This window comes from Lithobates pipiens, unplaced genomic scaffold (genome assembly GCF_037356315.1).
Source record: "Lithobates pipiens isolate NorthernLeopardFrog02 unplaced genomic scaffold, aLitPip1_a1.2 Scaffold_8, whole genome shotgun sequence".
Classification (NCBI taxonomy): Eukaryota; Metazoa; Chordata; class Amphibia; order Anura; family Ranidae; genus Lithobates; species Lithobates pipiens.
The window spans coordinates 3,783,221-3,796,006 of NW_027507903.1; the positions used below are offsets into that span (position 1 = coordinate 3,783,221).

The 12,786-nt window shown below is 44.1% G+C and overlaps 1 protein-coding gene across 1 annotated transcript in view; it reads right to left on the bottom strand.

Moving 5' to 3' along the window:
- SPG11 (SPG11 vesicle trafficking associated, spatacsin) overlaps positions 1-12,786 on the bottom strand; it is a gene marked incomplete in the record, with an annotated part of 178,052 nt that overhangs the window by 109,451 nt on the left and 55,815 nt on the right. Inside the window, 2 exon segments of the mRNA XM_077471981.1 lie at positions 6,052-6,228; positions 6,372-6,526. Of these exon segments, the coding sequence (XP_077328107.1) occupies positions 6,052-6,228; positions 6,372-6,526 (332 nt within the window).

The window sequence follows — 12,786 nt, forward strand, 5'->3', positions numbered from 1 at the left end:
CAATACTCTGCCACACCCTGCCAATACTCTGCAATACCCTGCCAATACTTTCTATGGTAATGGTCATTCTGCATTTCATGGGCACTGGAAAAAATATTTTAGTACACCATTTGGTTCAGAATACTTGTTTTTCTTGTTTTCAACCTCTAAAACCTAGGTGCGTCTTATGGAGGGAAAAATACGGTATATATTTGAAAATTGATCAATCCGGATGTACTGACGGCCTGTCTAAAGTCTTGAGGAGCTTAAAATGCCAGCACAATACAAATACCCCCCAAATGACCCCTTTTTGGAAAGTAGACAGTGTGAGGTAGTTAGTAAGGGGCATAGCGAGCCTTTTTGAAGTTTTTGGAAAATAAAGAAAGTAAATAATTGTTTTTTTTCCAGAATTCTTTCTTTACATACTGTCACTAGTGCAGTACAGCATCATCATATGAATTGTGAGGCGGTGATCAGGGACACTGACTGGTGACAGTATGTTAAAAAAATATTTATATTTTTTATTTTTATTGTTTTTTTTTTTTTTTGTAAACTTTTCTTTATTTTTCTAACATGGTTTTTCTTTTTTTTTCCTTTTTTGTTTTACATACTTTCATCAAAGTAATTTAGTGTTCCCATAGTGACACTGTACTATTCTAGGGGGTGATCAGGGATTTTTTTTTTTTTTTACACTTTGATTGCCGTTACAGTTACATAGTAGGTGAGGTTGAATAAAGTCCATCAAGTCCAACCTATGTGTGTGATTATATGTCAGTATTACATTGTATATCCCTGTATGCTGTGGTCATTCAGGTAATTATCTAATAGTTTTTTGACATTATCAATGCTCCCCGCTGAGACCACCGCCTGTGGAAGGGAATTCCACATCCTCGCCACTCTTACAGTAAAGAACCCTCTATGTAGTTTAAGGTTAAACCTCTTTTCTTCTAATTCTAATGAGTGGCCACGAGTCTTGTTAAACTCCCTTTTGCGAAAAAGTTTTCTCCCTATTGTGGGGTCACCAGTCCGGTATTTGTATATTGTGGGGTCACCAGTCCGGTATTTATATATTGTGGGGTCACCAGTCCGGTATTTATATATTGTGGGGTCACCAGTCCGGTATTTATATATTGTGGGGTCACCAGTCCGGTATTTATATATTGAAATCATATCCCCTCTCAAGCGTCTCTTCTCCAGAGAGAATAAGTTCAGAGCTCACAACCTTTCCTCATAACTAATATCCTCCGGACCCTTTATTAGCTTTGTTGCCGCTCCATTTCCAGTACATCCTTCCTGAGGACTGGTGCCCAGAACTGGACAGTATACTCCAGGTGCGGCCGGACCAGAGTTTTGTAGAGGGGAGAATTATTGATTTATCTCTGGAGTTGATCCCCTTTTTAATGCCAATATTCTGTTTGCTTTGTTAGCAGCAGCTTGGCATTGCTGAGCCCATCATCTACTAGGACCCCCAGGTCCTTCTCCATCCTAGATCCCCCCAGAGGTTCTCTCCCCCCCCTCAGTGTATAGATTGCATTCATATTTTTGCCACCCAAATGCATTATTTATAATTTTTCCGCATAAAAACTTAATTACCATGTAGTTCCCCCACCACCCCATTCATTTGTTCAGATCTTTTTGAAATGTTTCCACATCCTGCGGAGAAGTTATTGCCCTGCTTAGCTTAGTATCATCCGCAAATACAGAGATTGAATGTTTAGCCCATCCTCCAGGTCATTTATGAACAAATTAAATAGGATTGGTCCCAGCACAGAACCTTGGGGGACCCCACTACCCACCCCCGTCCATTCCGAGTACCCCCCATTTATCACAACCCTCTGAACTCGCCCTTGTAGCCAGTTTTCAGTCCATGTACTCACCCTATGGCCTGTCTAATTATAACAGGTAGGTGATGAGAAACTATCATTTATAGATGTGTTACATAGTCTTACATAGTGTTATATAGTATTACACAGTGTTATATAGTATTACACAGTGTTATATAGTGTTACATAGTGTTATATTGTGTTATATAGTATTACATAGTGTTGCATAGTATTACATAGTGTTGTTACATAGTGTTGTGTTACATAGTATTACATAGTATTACACAGTGTTGTGTTACATAGTGTTACATAGTGTTACATAGTATTACATAGTATTAAATAGTGTTACATAGTGTTGTGTTACATAGTGTTACATAGTAGGTGAGGTTGACAAAAGAAACAAAACCATCAAGTCCAACCTATGTGTGTGATTATATGTCAGTATTACATTGTATATCCCTGTATGTTGCGGTCATTCAGGTGCTTATCTAATAGTTTCTTGAAACTAATCGATGCTCCCCACTGAGACCACCGCCTGTGGAAGGGAATTCCACATCCTTGCCGCTCTTACAGTAAAGAACCCTCTACGTATTTTTACGGTTAAACCTCTTTTCTTCTAATTTTAGTGCCTTGTTCAACTCCTTTCTGCGAAAAAGTTTCCTCCGTATTGTATATATTGTGGGGTCACCAGTCCGGTATTTATATATTGTGGGGTCACCAGTCCGGTATTTATATATTGTGGGGTCACCAGTCCGGTATTTATATATTGTGGGGTCCCCAGTCCGGTATTTATATAATGAAATCATATCCCCTCTCAGGCGTCTCTTCTCCAGAGAGAATAAGTTCAGAGCTCACAACCTTTCCTCATAACTAATATCCTCCAGACCCTTTATTAGCTTTGTTGCCCTTCTTTGTAGTCGCTCCATTTCCAGTACATCCTTCCTGAGGACTGGTGCCCAGAACTGGACAGTATACTCCAGGTGCGGCCGGACCAGAGTCTTGTAGAGGGGAGAATTATCGTTTTATCTCTGGAGTTGATCCCCTTTTTTAATGCCAATATTCTGTTTGCTTTGTTAGCAGCAGCTTGGCATTCCAACATCTACTAGGACCCCCAGGTCCTTCTCCATCCTAGATCCCCCCAGAGGTTCTCTCTCCCCCCCCCCCCCTAGTGTATAGATTGCATTCATATTTTTGCCACCCAAATGCATTATTTATAATTTTTCCACATAAAAACTTAATTACCATGTAGTTGCCCCCCCACCCCATTCATTTGTTCAGATCTTTTTGAAATGTTTCCACATCCTGCGGAGAAGTTATTGCCCTGCTTAGCTTAGTATCATCCCCAAATACAGAGATTGAATGTTTAGCCCATCCTCCAGGTCATTTATGAACAAATTAAATAGGATTGGTCCCAGCACAGAACCCTGGGGGACCCCACTACCCACCCCCGTCCATTCTGAGTACTCCCCATTTATCACTACCCTCTGAACTCGCCCTTGTAGCCAGTTTTCAGTCCATGTACTCACCCTATGGTCCATGCCAACTGATCTTATTTTGTACAGTAACTTTGCATAATCCAGATACACCACATCTAATACGGGCCTTCCTTTATCTAGATGGCAACTCACCTCCTCATAGAAGGTCAACAGATTGGTTTGGCAAGAATGATTCTTCATGAATCCATGTGGATTACTGCTAATGATACCGTGCTCATTAGTAAAATCTTGTATATAATCCCTTATCAATCCCTCCAAGAGCTTGCATACTATTGATGTTAGGCTAACTGGTCTGTAATTCCCAGGGATGATTATTGTAACAGCAATGTTTTGAAATGTTGTGAATGGGTTACATTCATAATATCTGTGATTACTATTGTGTGCTGTGATTGGCTCAGGTACCATGTGATAGCTGAGGGTCAATCACAGCATCACAATTTTAAACACAGCTGTTATTAACCGCATGCCAACCAGTCGCCGCAGTTATACTGCGGCAACATGGCTCATCTGCGCGAATCCAGGTTGTGGTACGTCAGTATCATAGACGGGCACTAGGGGGGCGCGCCCTCTGCTCGCCCACGGAGCCGATGGTAGTGCCCGGCGGGCGCGATCACCTCCGGGCTCCCGCGATCGCTCGGGGCACACAGTTTCCAGTTCTCTGAGGGGAGAACAGACAGATCGTCTGTTCATACAGAGTATGAACAGATGATCTGTCATCTCCCCTGCACAGTCCCATTCCCCCTTCTGTTAGAACATGTACTAGGACACACTTAACCCCTTCACTGCCCCCTAGTGGTTAACCCCTTCACTGCCAGTGACATTTTCACAGTAATCAATGACATTTTATAGCATTGATCGCTGTAAAAATGCCAATGGTCCCAAAAATGTGTCAAAATTGTCCGACGAGTCCGCCATAATGTCGTAGTCCCGATAAAAATCGCAAATCGCTGCCATTACTGGTAAAAAAAAATAATAAAAAAGCCATAAAACTATCCTCTTTTGTAGACGTTATAACTTTTGAGAAAACCAATCAATATACGCGTATTGCAATTTTTTTACCAAAAATATGTAGAAGAATACGTATCGGCCTAAACTGAGGAAAAAAATGTTTTTTTATAGATTTTTTGGGGATATTTATTATAGCAAAAAGTAAAAAATATTGTGTTTTTTTCAAAGTTGACACTCTTTTTTTGTTTATAGCGCTAAAAATAAAAAACGCAGAGGCGATCAAATACAACCAAAAGAAAGCTCTACCTGTGGACAAAAAAGGATGTCAATATTGTTTGGGTGCAACGTCGCACGACCGCAAAATTGTCAGTTAAAGCGGCGCAGTGTCGGAACGCAAAAAGTGCTCTTGGCCAGGAAGGGGGTAGAATCTTCCGGGCTGAAGTGGTTAATGAAACCCATTCATAACAGTTGTGTTTACATTGTGATCATGTGATCGCATAGCAATCACGTGAGCGGCCGGGTACCAGGAGCCGCACCCTGCTGTGTTCAGTGTAAATGTACTGTGGGCGGATGGGAACTGGTTAAACCTCAGATATCTAGGGTCTGGTGTTCTCTTTGCTATTGATGTGTGTGGTGTCATCATGCCAAGATCAACAGAGTTCCCCAAGGCCTTCAGAAAGAAAGTTGTTGTCATCTATGAGCCTGGTAAGGAATTTAAAAAGATCACCAAAACATCAACCGTTCTACTGTAAGGAAAATAAAATACACATGAGGTAGATGTCAAACATCTGTTAATTTGTCCAGTACGAGCCATCAAATTCAACCAAAGAGCTGACTGGTGCTAAATACAGGGACTCCAAGAACCCCAAAATGTTATTGTGGGGTGTCCATGTAATTCTTGCAACAGTTGAGATTGCACCTAATCAACCCGCACGAGAGAAGTGTTAAGAAAAAGCATCACTGCCCAAAAAAGAACATCAGAAGAAAGATGGCAGTTTGCCTTTGAACAAATAGGTGAAGACCAAGCATTATGGAACAATATGGTAAAGACTGATAAAAGTCTTTTGTCAAAAAACCCTCAAAGATAGAGATCTTTGGTCACAGCATACATGTTTTCCTGCCAACCAAAGACAGTATTACAGGAGAATAAGCTCATAAAAACTGTGAATGGTGGTGGAAATCTTATTGTTTTGGGTGGCTTTCATTATTTCAGGACCTGGGCAGCTCGTAGCCGTCAAGCTAATGATATATTCTGCATCATATCAGGTGGTGCTTTTTGAGGATGCAAGGCCACCTGTCCAAAAGTTTAAATTGAACATGATAATGATCTGAAGCAGACAAGCAAATCCACCAAGGTACGTCTCAGAATGAATAAATAGAGGGTAATGAACTGCCATAGTCAAAACCCAGATTTGATTGCCATTGAATCTCTGTGGAAGGATTTTGAAACAGAAAATTCATGCAAGAAAACCCACAAACATCTTGCAATGGTTTCTGCAAACTTTTAAGCTGATTATGGCAAAAAGTTCACTTCTACTTATAAAATGGTTGACAATCTAAGATGGAGTCAGTTGTTTATACATTCTATTACAATCCCCTCTTAAGTCATGAACATGACTTACTTTCTTTCCACAGTAACATAATTAGCTTTCTTATAGTATATGCTAAGGTAGGCTTTATTAGAAGTTTCCTGTTCAGCTACCTTGAAAAAATGCATTGGGTGTACTTAATTTTTCATATGACTGTACGCGTGTATATATATTTATATTATGCACAAGTAAAGGATATAATTGCCTATTACTGACCATGTTCTGCAGGAGTTGGCAGGCCTCCGTCACCCGATTTTCCATTAGGCACTTGAACACCATATTCAGGCCTTCCCGCTTCAGCCATGGGAGGTTGAAAGAATGATGACCGTTTGCACGTAGGAATGACTGAGCCTCAGGAATACAGTTTGATAGGATGGCATCAGAAATTATATTCTAAAAAAATAAGGGTGAATTAAGAGGAACTAGTGAATGTGGAATCAGGCATGTCAATACACAATAAATAACTACTGATTAGACATGAGACGAATTGACACAAGAGAAGAGCTAAGACCATGATTCTCTAATGTCCAGCGTACCTCCACAGACATGGTCTCCCACGCTCCGCTTCTTTTCTCAGCATGCTGGACCTTCACAGGAAATGGCTGCTGGTAGAACCTCCTCATGAAAGATTGGAGCTTGTTGATGTATCTACTAAGAATTTCCACACACTTTTCCAGGCCGGGGTCTGGTTCTGAGTAAAGGAGTGGTGAGATGAATTCATCACACATACAGACAAAAAAAATTATAAAGACACGTATATATATACATTTAAGTTATAGACCAGGGGTTCTCAACCTTCTAGTGCTGTGATTCCTTGATAAAATGTCCCAAGTTGTGGGGACCCCTAACAGTAAATTTATTTTCTTAGCGTGGGTTGTCAGCTCCTAAGGCAAGACAAGTAATTTGCGCCCCTAACCCACGGACATTTAGTGCTCCCTGAGTCCCTTGCACTCATACAGTTTTAAAACCCCCTTATGGTACATTTTAGGATGTACTAATCTCTCTTTTGTTCTCCTTTCTTTACGTTTTATCTCTCTCTATCCTAATTTTTTTGTTTTTTTATCCCCATCCCTCTCTCTAGCGGTCTTTCTTGTTCTTTCTCTCCCTTTTTCTTTGTTCCTCCCTCTCTTTTGATCTCCCTTCCATTTATTCTCTATTTGTATTTCTTCTCTTATTCCTTGGTGGGGGGGAATGGGATGAGTGGCAATGCTGAGGGGCAGTAGGGATGAGTGGCAGTGGTGGGGGGAGTTCTGATCAGCCAACTTAGGTGCTCTTGATGAAGGTCATTTGCTGATCTGAGAACTGTAGTGGGGACTTTTAATGGCAACTATAATCACAGGTAGTGTTACTCACTGTGTCTCCAACTTTGTGATGTCTCAGATTTTGTGGTGTCTCGTAGCACTGACACCTATGCTGATATCAGGAGATAGGGTCTCCTCCAGCCCCTACCACTTCACATTTCTCACCAGTCAGTTGACCTCTAGTCTCTGCCACCCAGCCATGCTGTGAACCGAATGGGCGGCTGCGAAGAGGCTAAGTGGTCGGCCTCAGGCTCCAGGAACAGCCCAGCTGGGTGGCCATGGGCTCCAGGAACAGCCTGCTGGGTGGCCACGGGCTCCAGGGACAGCCCAGCTGGGTGACAGCAAAAAGGCTGGGAGAGCGGTGCGGGCTTCAGGAACAGCCCAGGATTTGGTGACCACTGGCAAAATCATTTAAAAGAGGGGGTCCCGACCCCCAGGTTGAGAACCACTGTTATAGACAGAATGATCAGATTTTACACAGCATGATACACTATACAAGTTTAAATATAGTGGCTATGCCCCTCTCTGCCACAATTCACATTCTATCAACGTACCTATGGAATGTTCTAGACCAAACACGGGGTGAAACTTATATCCCATTTATACTCACACGGTGTACACTCCAAAGACATGCTGGTAGGTTAATTGGCTTCTGTCCGAAATTGGCCCCTAGTATATGAATGTGGGTTGGGGACCTTGGATTGTGGGCTCCTTGAGGGTAGGGACCGATGTGAGTGTGCAATGTACAGGGATGGGGACAATTGTAGACACTTACTCAGGTTGAACTGGATGGATTGATGTTTTTATTCAACCTTACTCACTATGTAACTATTTTGCCCTTTTTCAGAATTTCAAAGAGAGCACAAACTTGCCTCTACTGCCTATTTCTGATAGGGGTGCAACGGATCAAAAAACTCACGGATCGGATCGTTCCTCGGATCAGAGTCATGGATCGGATCATTTTTCGGATCAGCAAATAATAACTGAATTTGCAAAAACCTGTGAAAATTCCACCGCCATATAGTCCCCACTGTAATATCCACAATCTCCCCCCCTGTTATATTGGCAGAGCATGGCTGGGTACGGCAGAGCATGGCAGAGTAAGAGTATTGGCAGGGTAAGAGTATTGGCAGGGTATGCAAGAGTATTGGCAGGGTATGTAAGAGTATTGGCAGGGTATGTAAGAGTATTGGCAGGGTATGGCAGAGTATTGGCAGGGTATGGCAGAGTATTGACAGGGTATGGCAGAGTATTGACAGGGTATGGCAGAGTATTGACAGGGTATGGCAGAGTATTGACAGGGTATGGCAGAGTATTGTCAGGGTATTGCAGAGTAGGCTGTCAAAGAGCAGCGCTGTGGGCACTACAGATGTAGCCCACAGGGCTGCCTGCATCCATCCGATCTCTCGCCCTCCACTGTACAGAACAGTACAGAGAGGGGAGAGAGGAACCGGCGTCATGATATGACGCTGGTTTGTTTACAAGTGATCGCTCCACCATTTGACGGAGCGATCACATTGTAAACGGCCTGGGTATAGAAAGATGGCCGCCGCTTCGGAGCTAGGCCGAAGCCGTGGCCTTTCCTAAGGCTGTGACCGTGGAGCGCTCCGCGGATCGCGGCGTGTGCCGACCCGAGCTGGGTGACCTGTTCGGATCACGGATTGGTGACGATCCGTTGCACCTCTAATTTCTGATATTTGCAATGGCGGCATACGGCAGCATCCCAATTTGGACTCCATGCAACCTTCCTCTCTGGAAAAGTTGCTGCGTGACCCGACACACTCTAAACTGGTTTCCACATATTATTCCTCGTTACTTCACTCTAAAACTGATTGGCAAAATACTGAAATTCACTGGCGGGCAGATATTCCGGATCTCAGAAGTGTGGCAGGAAATCCTTCCTACAGTCATCTCATCTCATCTAGGGATAAGGTTATAAAAAAAAACTTCTTGTATCGATCGTACTACACTCCTTGCCTTTTTTTCCGCCTTGGTAAACTACCCTCCGATTCGATCCAGCGCCGTGCACATCTGCTGATCTTTTCTCCCGTCACTTCTGGGTCTCACTGACTTTGCTGGAGCACGGGAGCCATTGTCAATCAAAGCCAGTGATAAGGGAGCGGGAGGCAGGGCCAAGTCCCACTGTCTGTGTCAATGGACGCAGCAGTGGGGTTCGGGTGCGAGCACGCACAAGTGTCCCAATGGGAAGCGGCTTCCCGTGGGGGCACTGGCCAGAGAGGAGGGGCCAGGAGAAAATAGGAGGTTCCGAGCCGCTCAGTGTGATTCCATTGAGTAGGTAAGTATAGACATGTTTGTTTGTTATATATATATATATATATATATATATATATATATATATATATATAATTTATTTATTTTTTATTATTATGCCTTTACAATCCCTTTAAATAACAAACAGGTTATACTTACCAAAGGTTTTGCACAAAACAAATCCTTAATTAGGGGTCCCAGAAAAGGAGGATCAAGGACTTGGGGTCCCATCCATGGTAGTCTATAATAGCACTGTTGGCACAACTTGCACACTGTATGTATACGTTTCTGAATGGTCTAGTCCGAGTATTGACTAGGCAAAAGAAATAATCAATAGGGATAGAAAAAAGAAGCATAGGGAGAGGAGGGAGTATAGGGGGTCCTGAGTACTAGCCCATGGGTTTGTCAATAAGAGGGTCAGATCGATTTTAAGGGTAGAGCTTAGGGCAGGGTTCAGCAACCTGTAGATCAGAATCTACCAGTAGATCATGACCAGGTGACTGGTAGATCACGGTCTTGGCTTAATCACCATCTCAGAGCATCAAACAGAGTGCAATGCAGAGGGACTACTTGTAAAATTGGAGGTGTAGTAGGGAGCATAAGCCGCATTAGTTGATGCCTCCTCTGCAGTGCAGACTTCTGTCCCATGCGGAGTGATACCAACTCCACACCACCTCTTATCCCGGCCAGCGGTCACCAGAGTGGTGCCAGCAGCAGGAAAGAGATCTTTAGGTCAGTGTGAAGCGATACACTGGGTATAATAGTATAAGGCTGCTTTCACACTGATGCGCTGCAGTTTACCCACACCGTGGGTGCAGCGCAGTGTACCTACAGCTTTCCTGCGGGTTTACTGAGCTTAGCCATTGACTAGGAATTTTGGTGCACTTTCAGAAAGTGCGCCACACCTGCAGGATATAATAGAAGTCTATGGCAAAGTGCAGCTAACCAAGGAAAGTCGCAGTTGCATTGCTCTGCACCCAAGGTGCAGGTAAACCACAGCACATCAGGTTGAAAGGTTGATTCCTTGGACTCAGAAGAATGCAGTTGTGGGGGCGTTTGCAGAGTGGCTCTATCTACTTGAATGGGTCGTGACTGGCAGGCGGTAGCACCCACCAAATGCAACAGGGGGTTTAATTAAATTCCTGCTGCAGCATGTGTGCACATTTGGCTGCTGCCTCAGCAGCTAAAAGGTGGTACGGATTGGGGGTAGTAACCCCCCCAACATTATATGTGAATGAGCACTAAGGGTGCCGCTGTCGAATGCAACTAAGGGCTCATTCACAAGTCCAGCAGACACTGCTGCTCCTCTGAAAAGCGATCTGAGTGTGTTTGACAGGCGGCTGAGGCGGTGATGTGTTGCCTCCTCACCCATGATTGCCATGCAATGCAGGTGATTGTGACATGGTAGTACAGAAATGACAGGTTTAAAGGGGTTGTAAAGTCTCCAGATTTTTCACCTTAATGCATTAAGGAGAAAAACCTTCTGTGCTGCAGTACACCCCAGAGCCCCCCTTTATCTTACCTGAGTCCGTCCGTTCCAGCGATGTGCACGAGCCCAGCGAACTCCAGCCGCTGTCTCTTGCCTCATTGGATAGATTGATAGTAGCAGTAGCCATTGGCTCCCACTGCTGTCAATCAAAACCAGTGACATGGGAGCGGGCGGGGTTGGGTATTGCTGTCTGTGTCAATGGACGTAGAAGCGGGACATGTGAGCGCGCCCGCACAGGTTGCCCCCATGGAAAGCGGCTCTCCGTGGGGGCACCCAACGAAGAGAAGGAGCCAGGAGCGCCGCCAGAGCACCCCAGAAGAGGAGGATCGGGGCCACTCTGTGCCAAACCCTTGCACAGAGCAGGTAAGCATAACATGTTTTTTAATAAAAAATAAAAATAAAAAAAACACTTTACAGTCACTTTAAAGCGGAGTTCCACCCATTTTATGCACTTACTCTCTATGGTATCTCCACTCAGCATCTTTTTCCCCCCAATGTAAATTTTCTTTATTTTAAATGGAAATACCTTTTATATTCTTCTTTCTCCTGCACTTCCAGCAGTGTCCGCCTAGGCGTTTACGTCACCTGGCAATTCACGAGGGCTCCTGGGATGGCGGTGTCATGTATCCCAGGAGTCCTTGCAAATTGCCTAGTGATGAAATTTCACGTGTCAGGAGGATGGAGCGCCGCGTGGTGACATCACTGCGCAGGTGCGAGATCAGGAGGTGCATGCTGGGTAGCCAGCTGCATCTAGTCCCGGAAATAGATAACAGAGGGCTTCAGATGCCCACAGTGGACATGGCCCCTGCCAGCTTCTCAGATCAAGGTAGTCTTTCTTTATTTTAAACTGAAATTAACTGGAATACACTATAGGCACTAGCTAAATGTGAACAAATGACCGTGGGTTTTAATATAGAAATTTTACTTGGGGGACTGGAACTCCCCTTTAAATCGGGTGTAAGGAGGCGACACTGTGCCTGGTGATCTTTGACTTCTCCCATGTAGTTCAGGTAGATCTCCACCTCTTTAAGGTTGACTACCTCTGGCTTAGAGGGAAATTATGGCAGTAATGGGGTGTGATCAAATTGTGGGGGGGGGGGAGAAAGTGGTGTATCAAGGGTTGTCACAATGTGGTGTAATACTCGATCCTGTCTAGCAAGATCGCCTCCAATTTGGCATGGATCATAGCCTTCACGATTCTGGTTTTGGTTTCCACAATGGTGAGAGAGATAGTTGTCCAGGCTTTGGCGATGGTCTGCTTGGCCGGCTGTGGTTACCTGGAGGAAGAGTTTGTGTTGAACTCATGTAAAGTTGTGGGGTCGTATATTCAGAAGGGCAGAGAGGGAATCTGGAGGTAGTCCTGCAGCCATTAGAGTGCATATGATCTTGTATATATTGGCCCAAAAGCATTGTACCACGGGGCAGGTCTACCAGACCAGATATGGAGGTGGGAACCCATTTCATCACAGCCACGATAACATTTGGGCAACTAATTGGGTATGTATTCGGCAAGCCTAGCAGGAACCAGATACCAGTAAGTAAAGACTTTATAATTAGCCTCTAAGGCTACTATATTCTGAACCGTGGGTTTGGTAGCAACCTAAACTTCTGGCCATGTTATTTACTCTGGGGTGGTCTCCAGGTCGTGTTCCCAGCGCGACGTGTACGTTTTCTGCAGGGGAATATAGCATATTCAACAATTGGCGATAGAGTTGTGAAATGAGACCTGGGGCATGGGGGTCTTTCTTGCAGGCGTATTCAAAGACATTTAGGTGATGGAGAGCAGTAGGTGTGGAGAGTGAGGGAGAAAAGAAATGTTTTATAATTCGTACACAAAAGGATTTTTTACCTTAAAGCGGAGTTCCACCCAAAAGTGTAACTTCCGCTCAT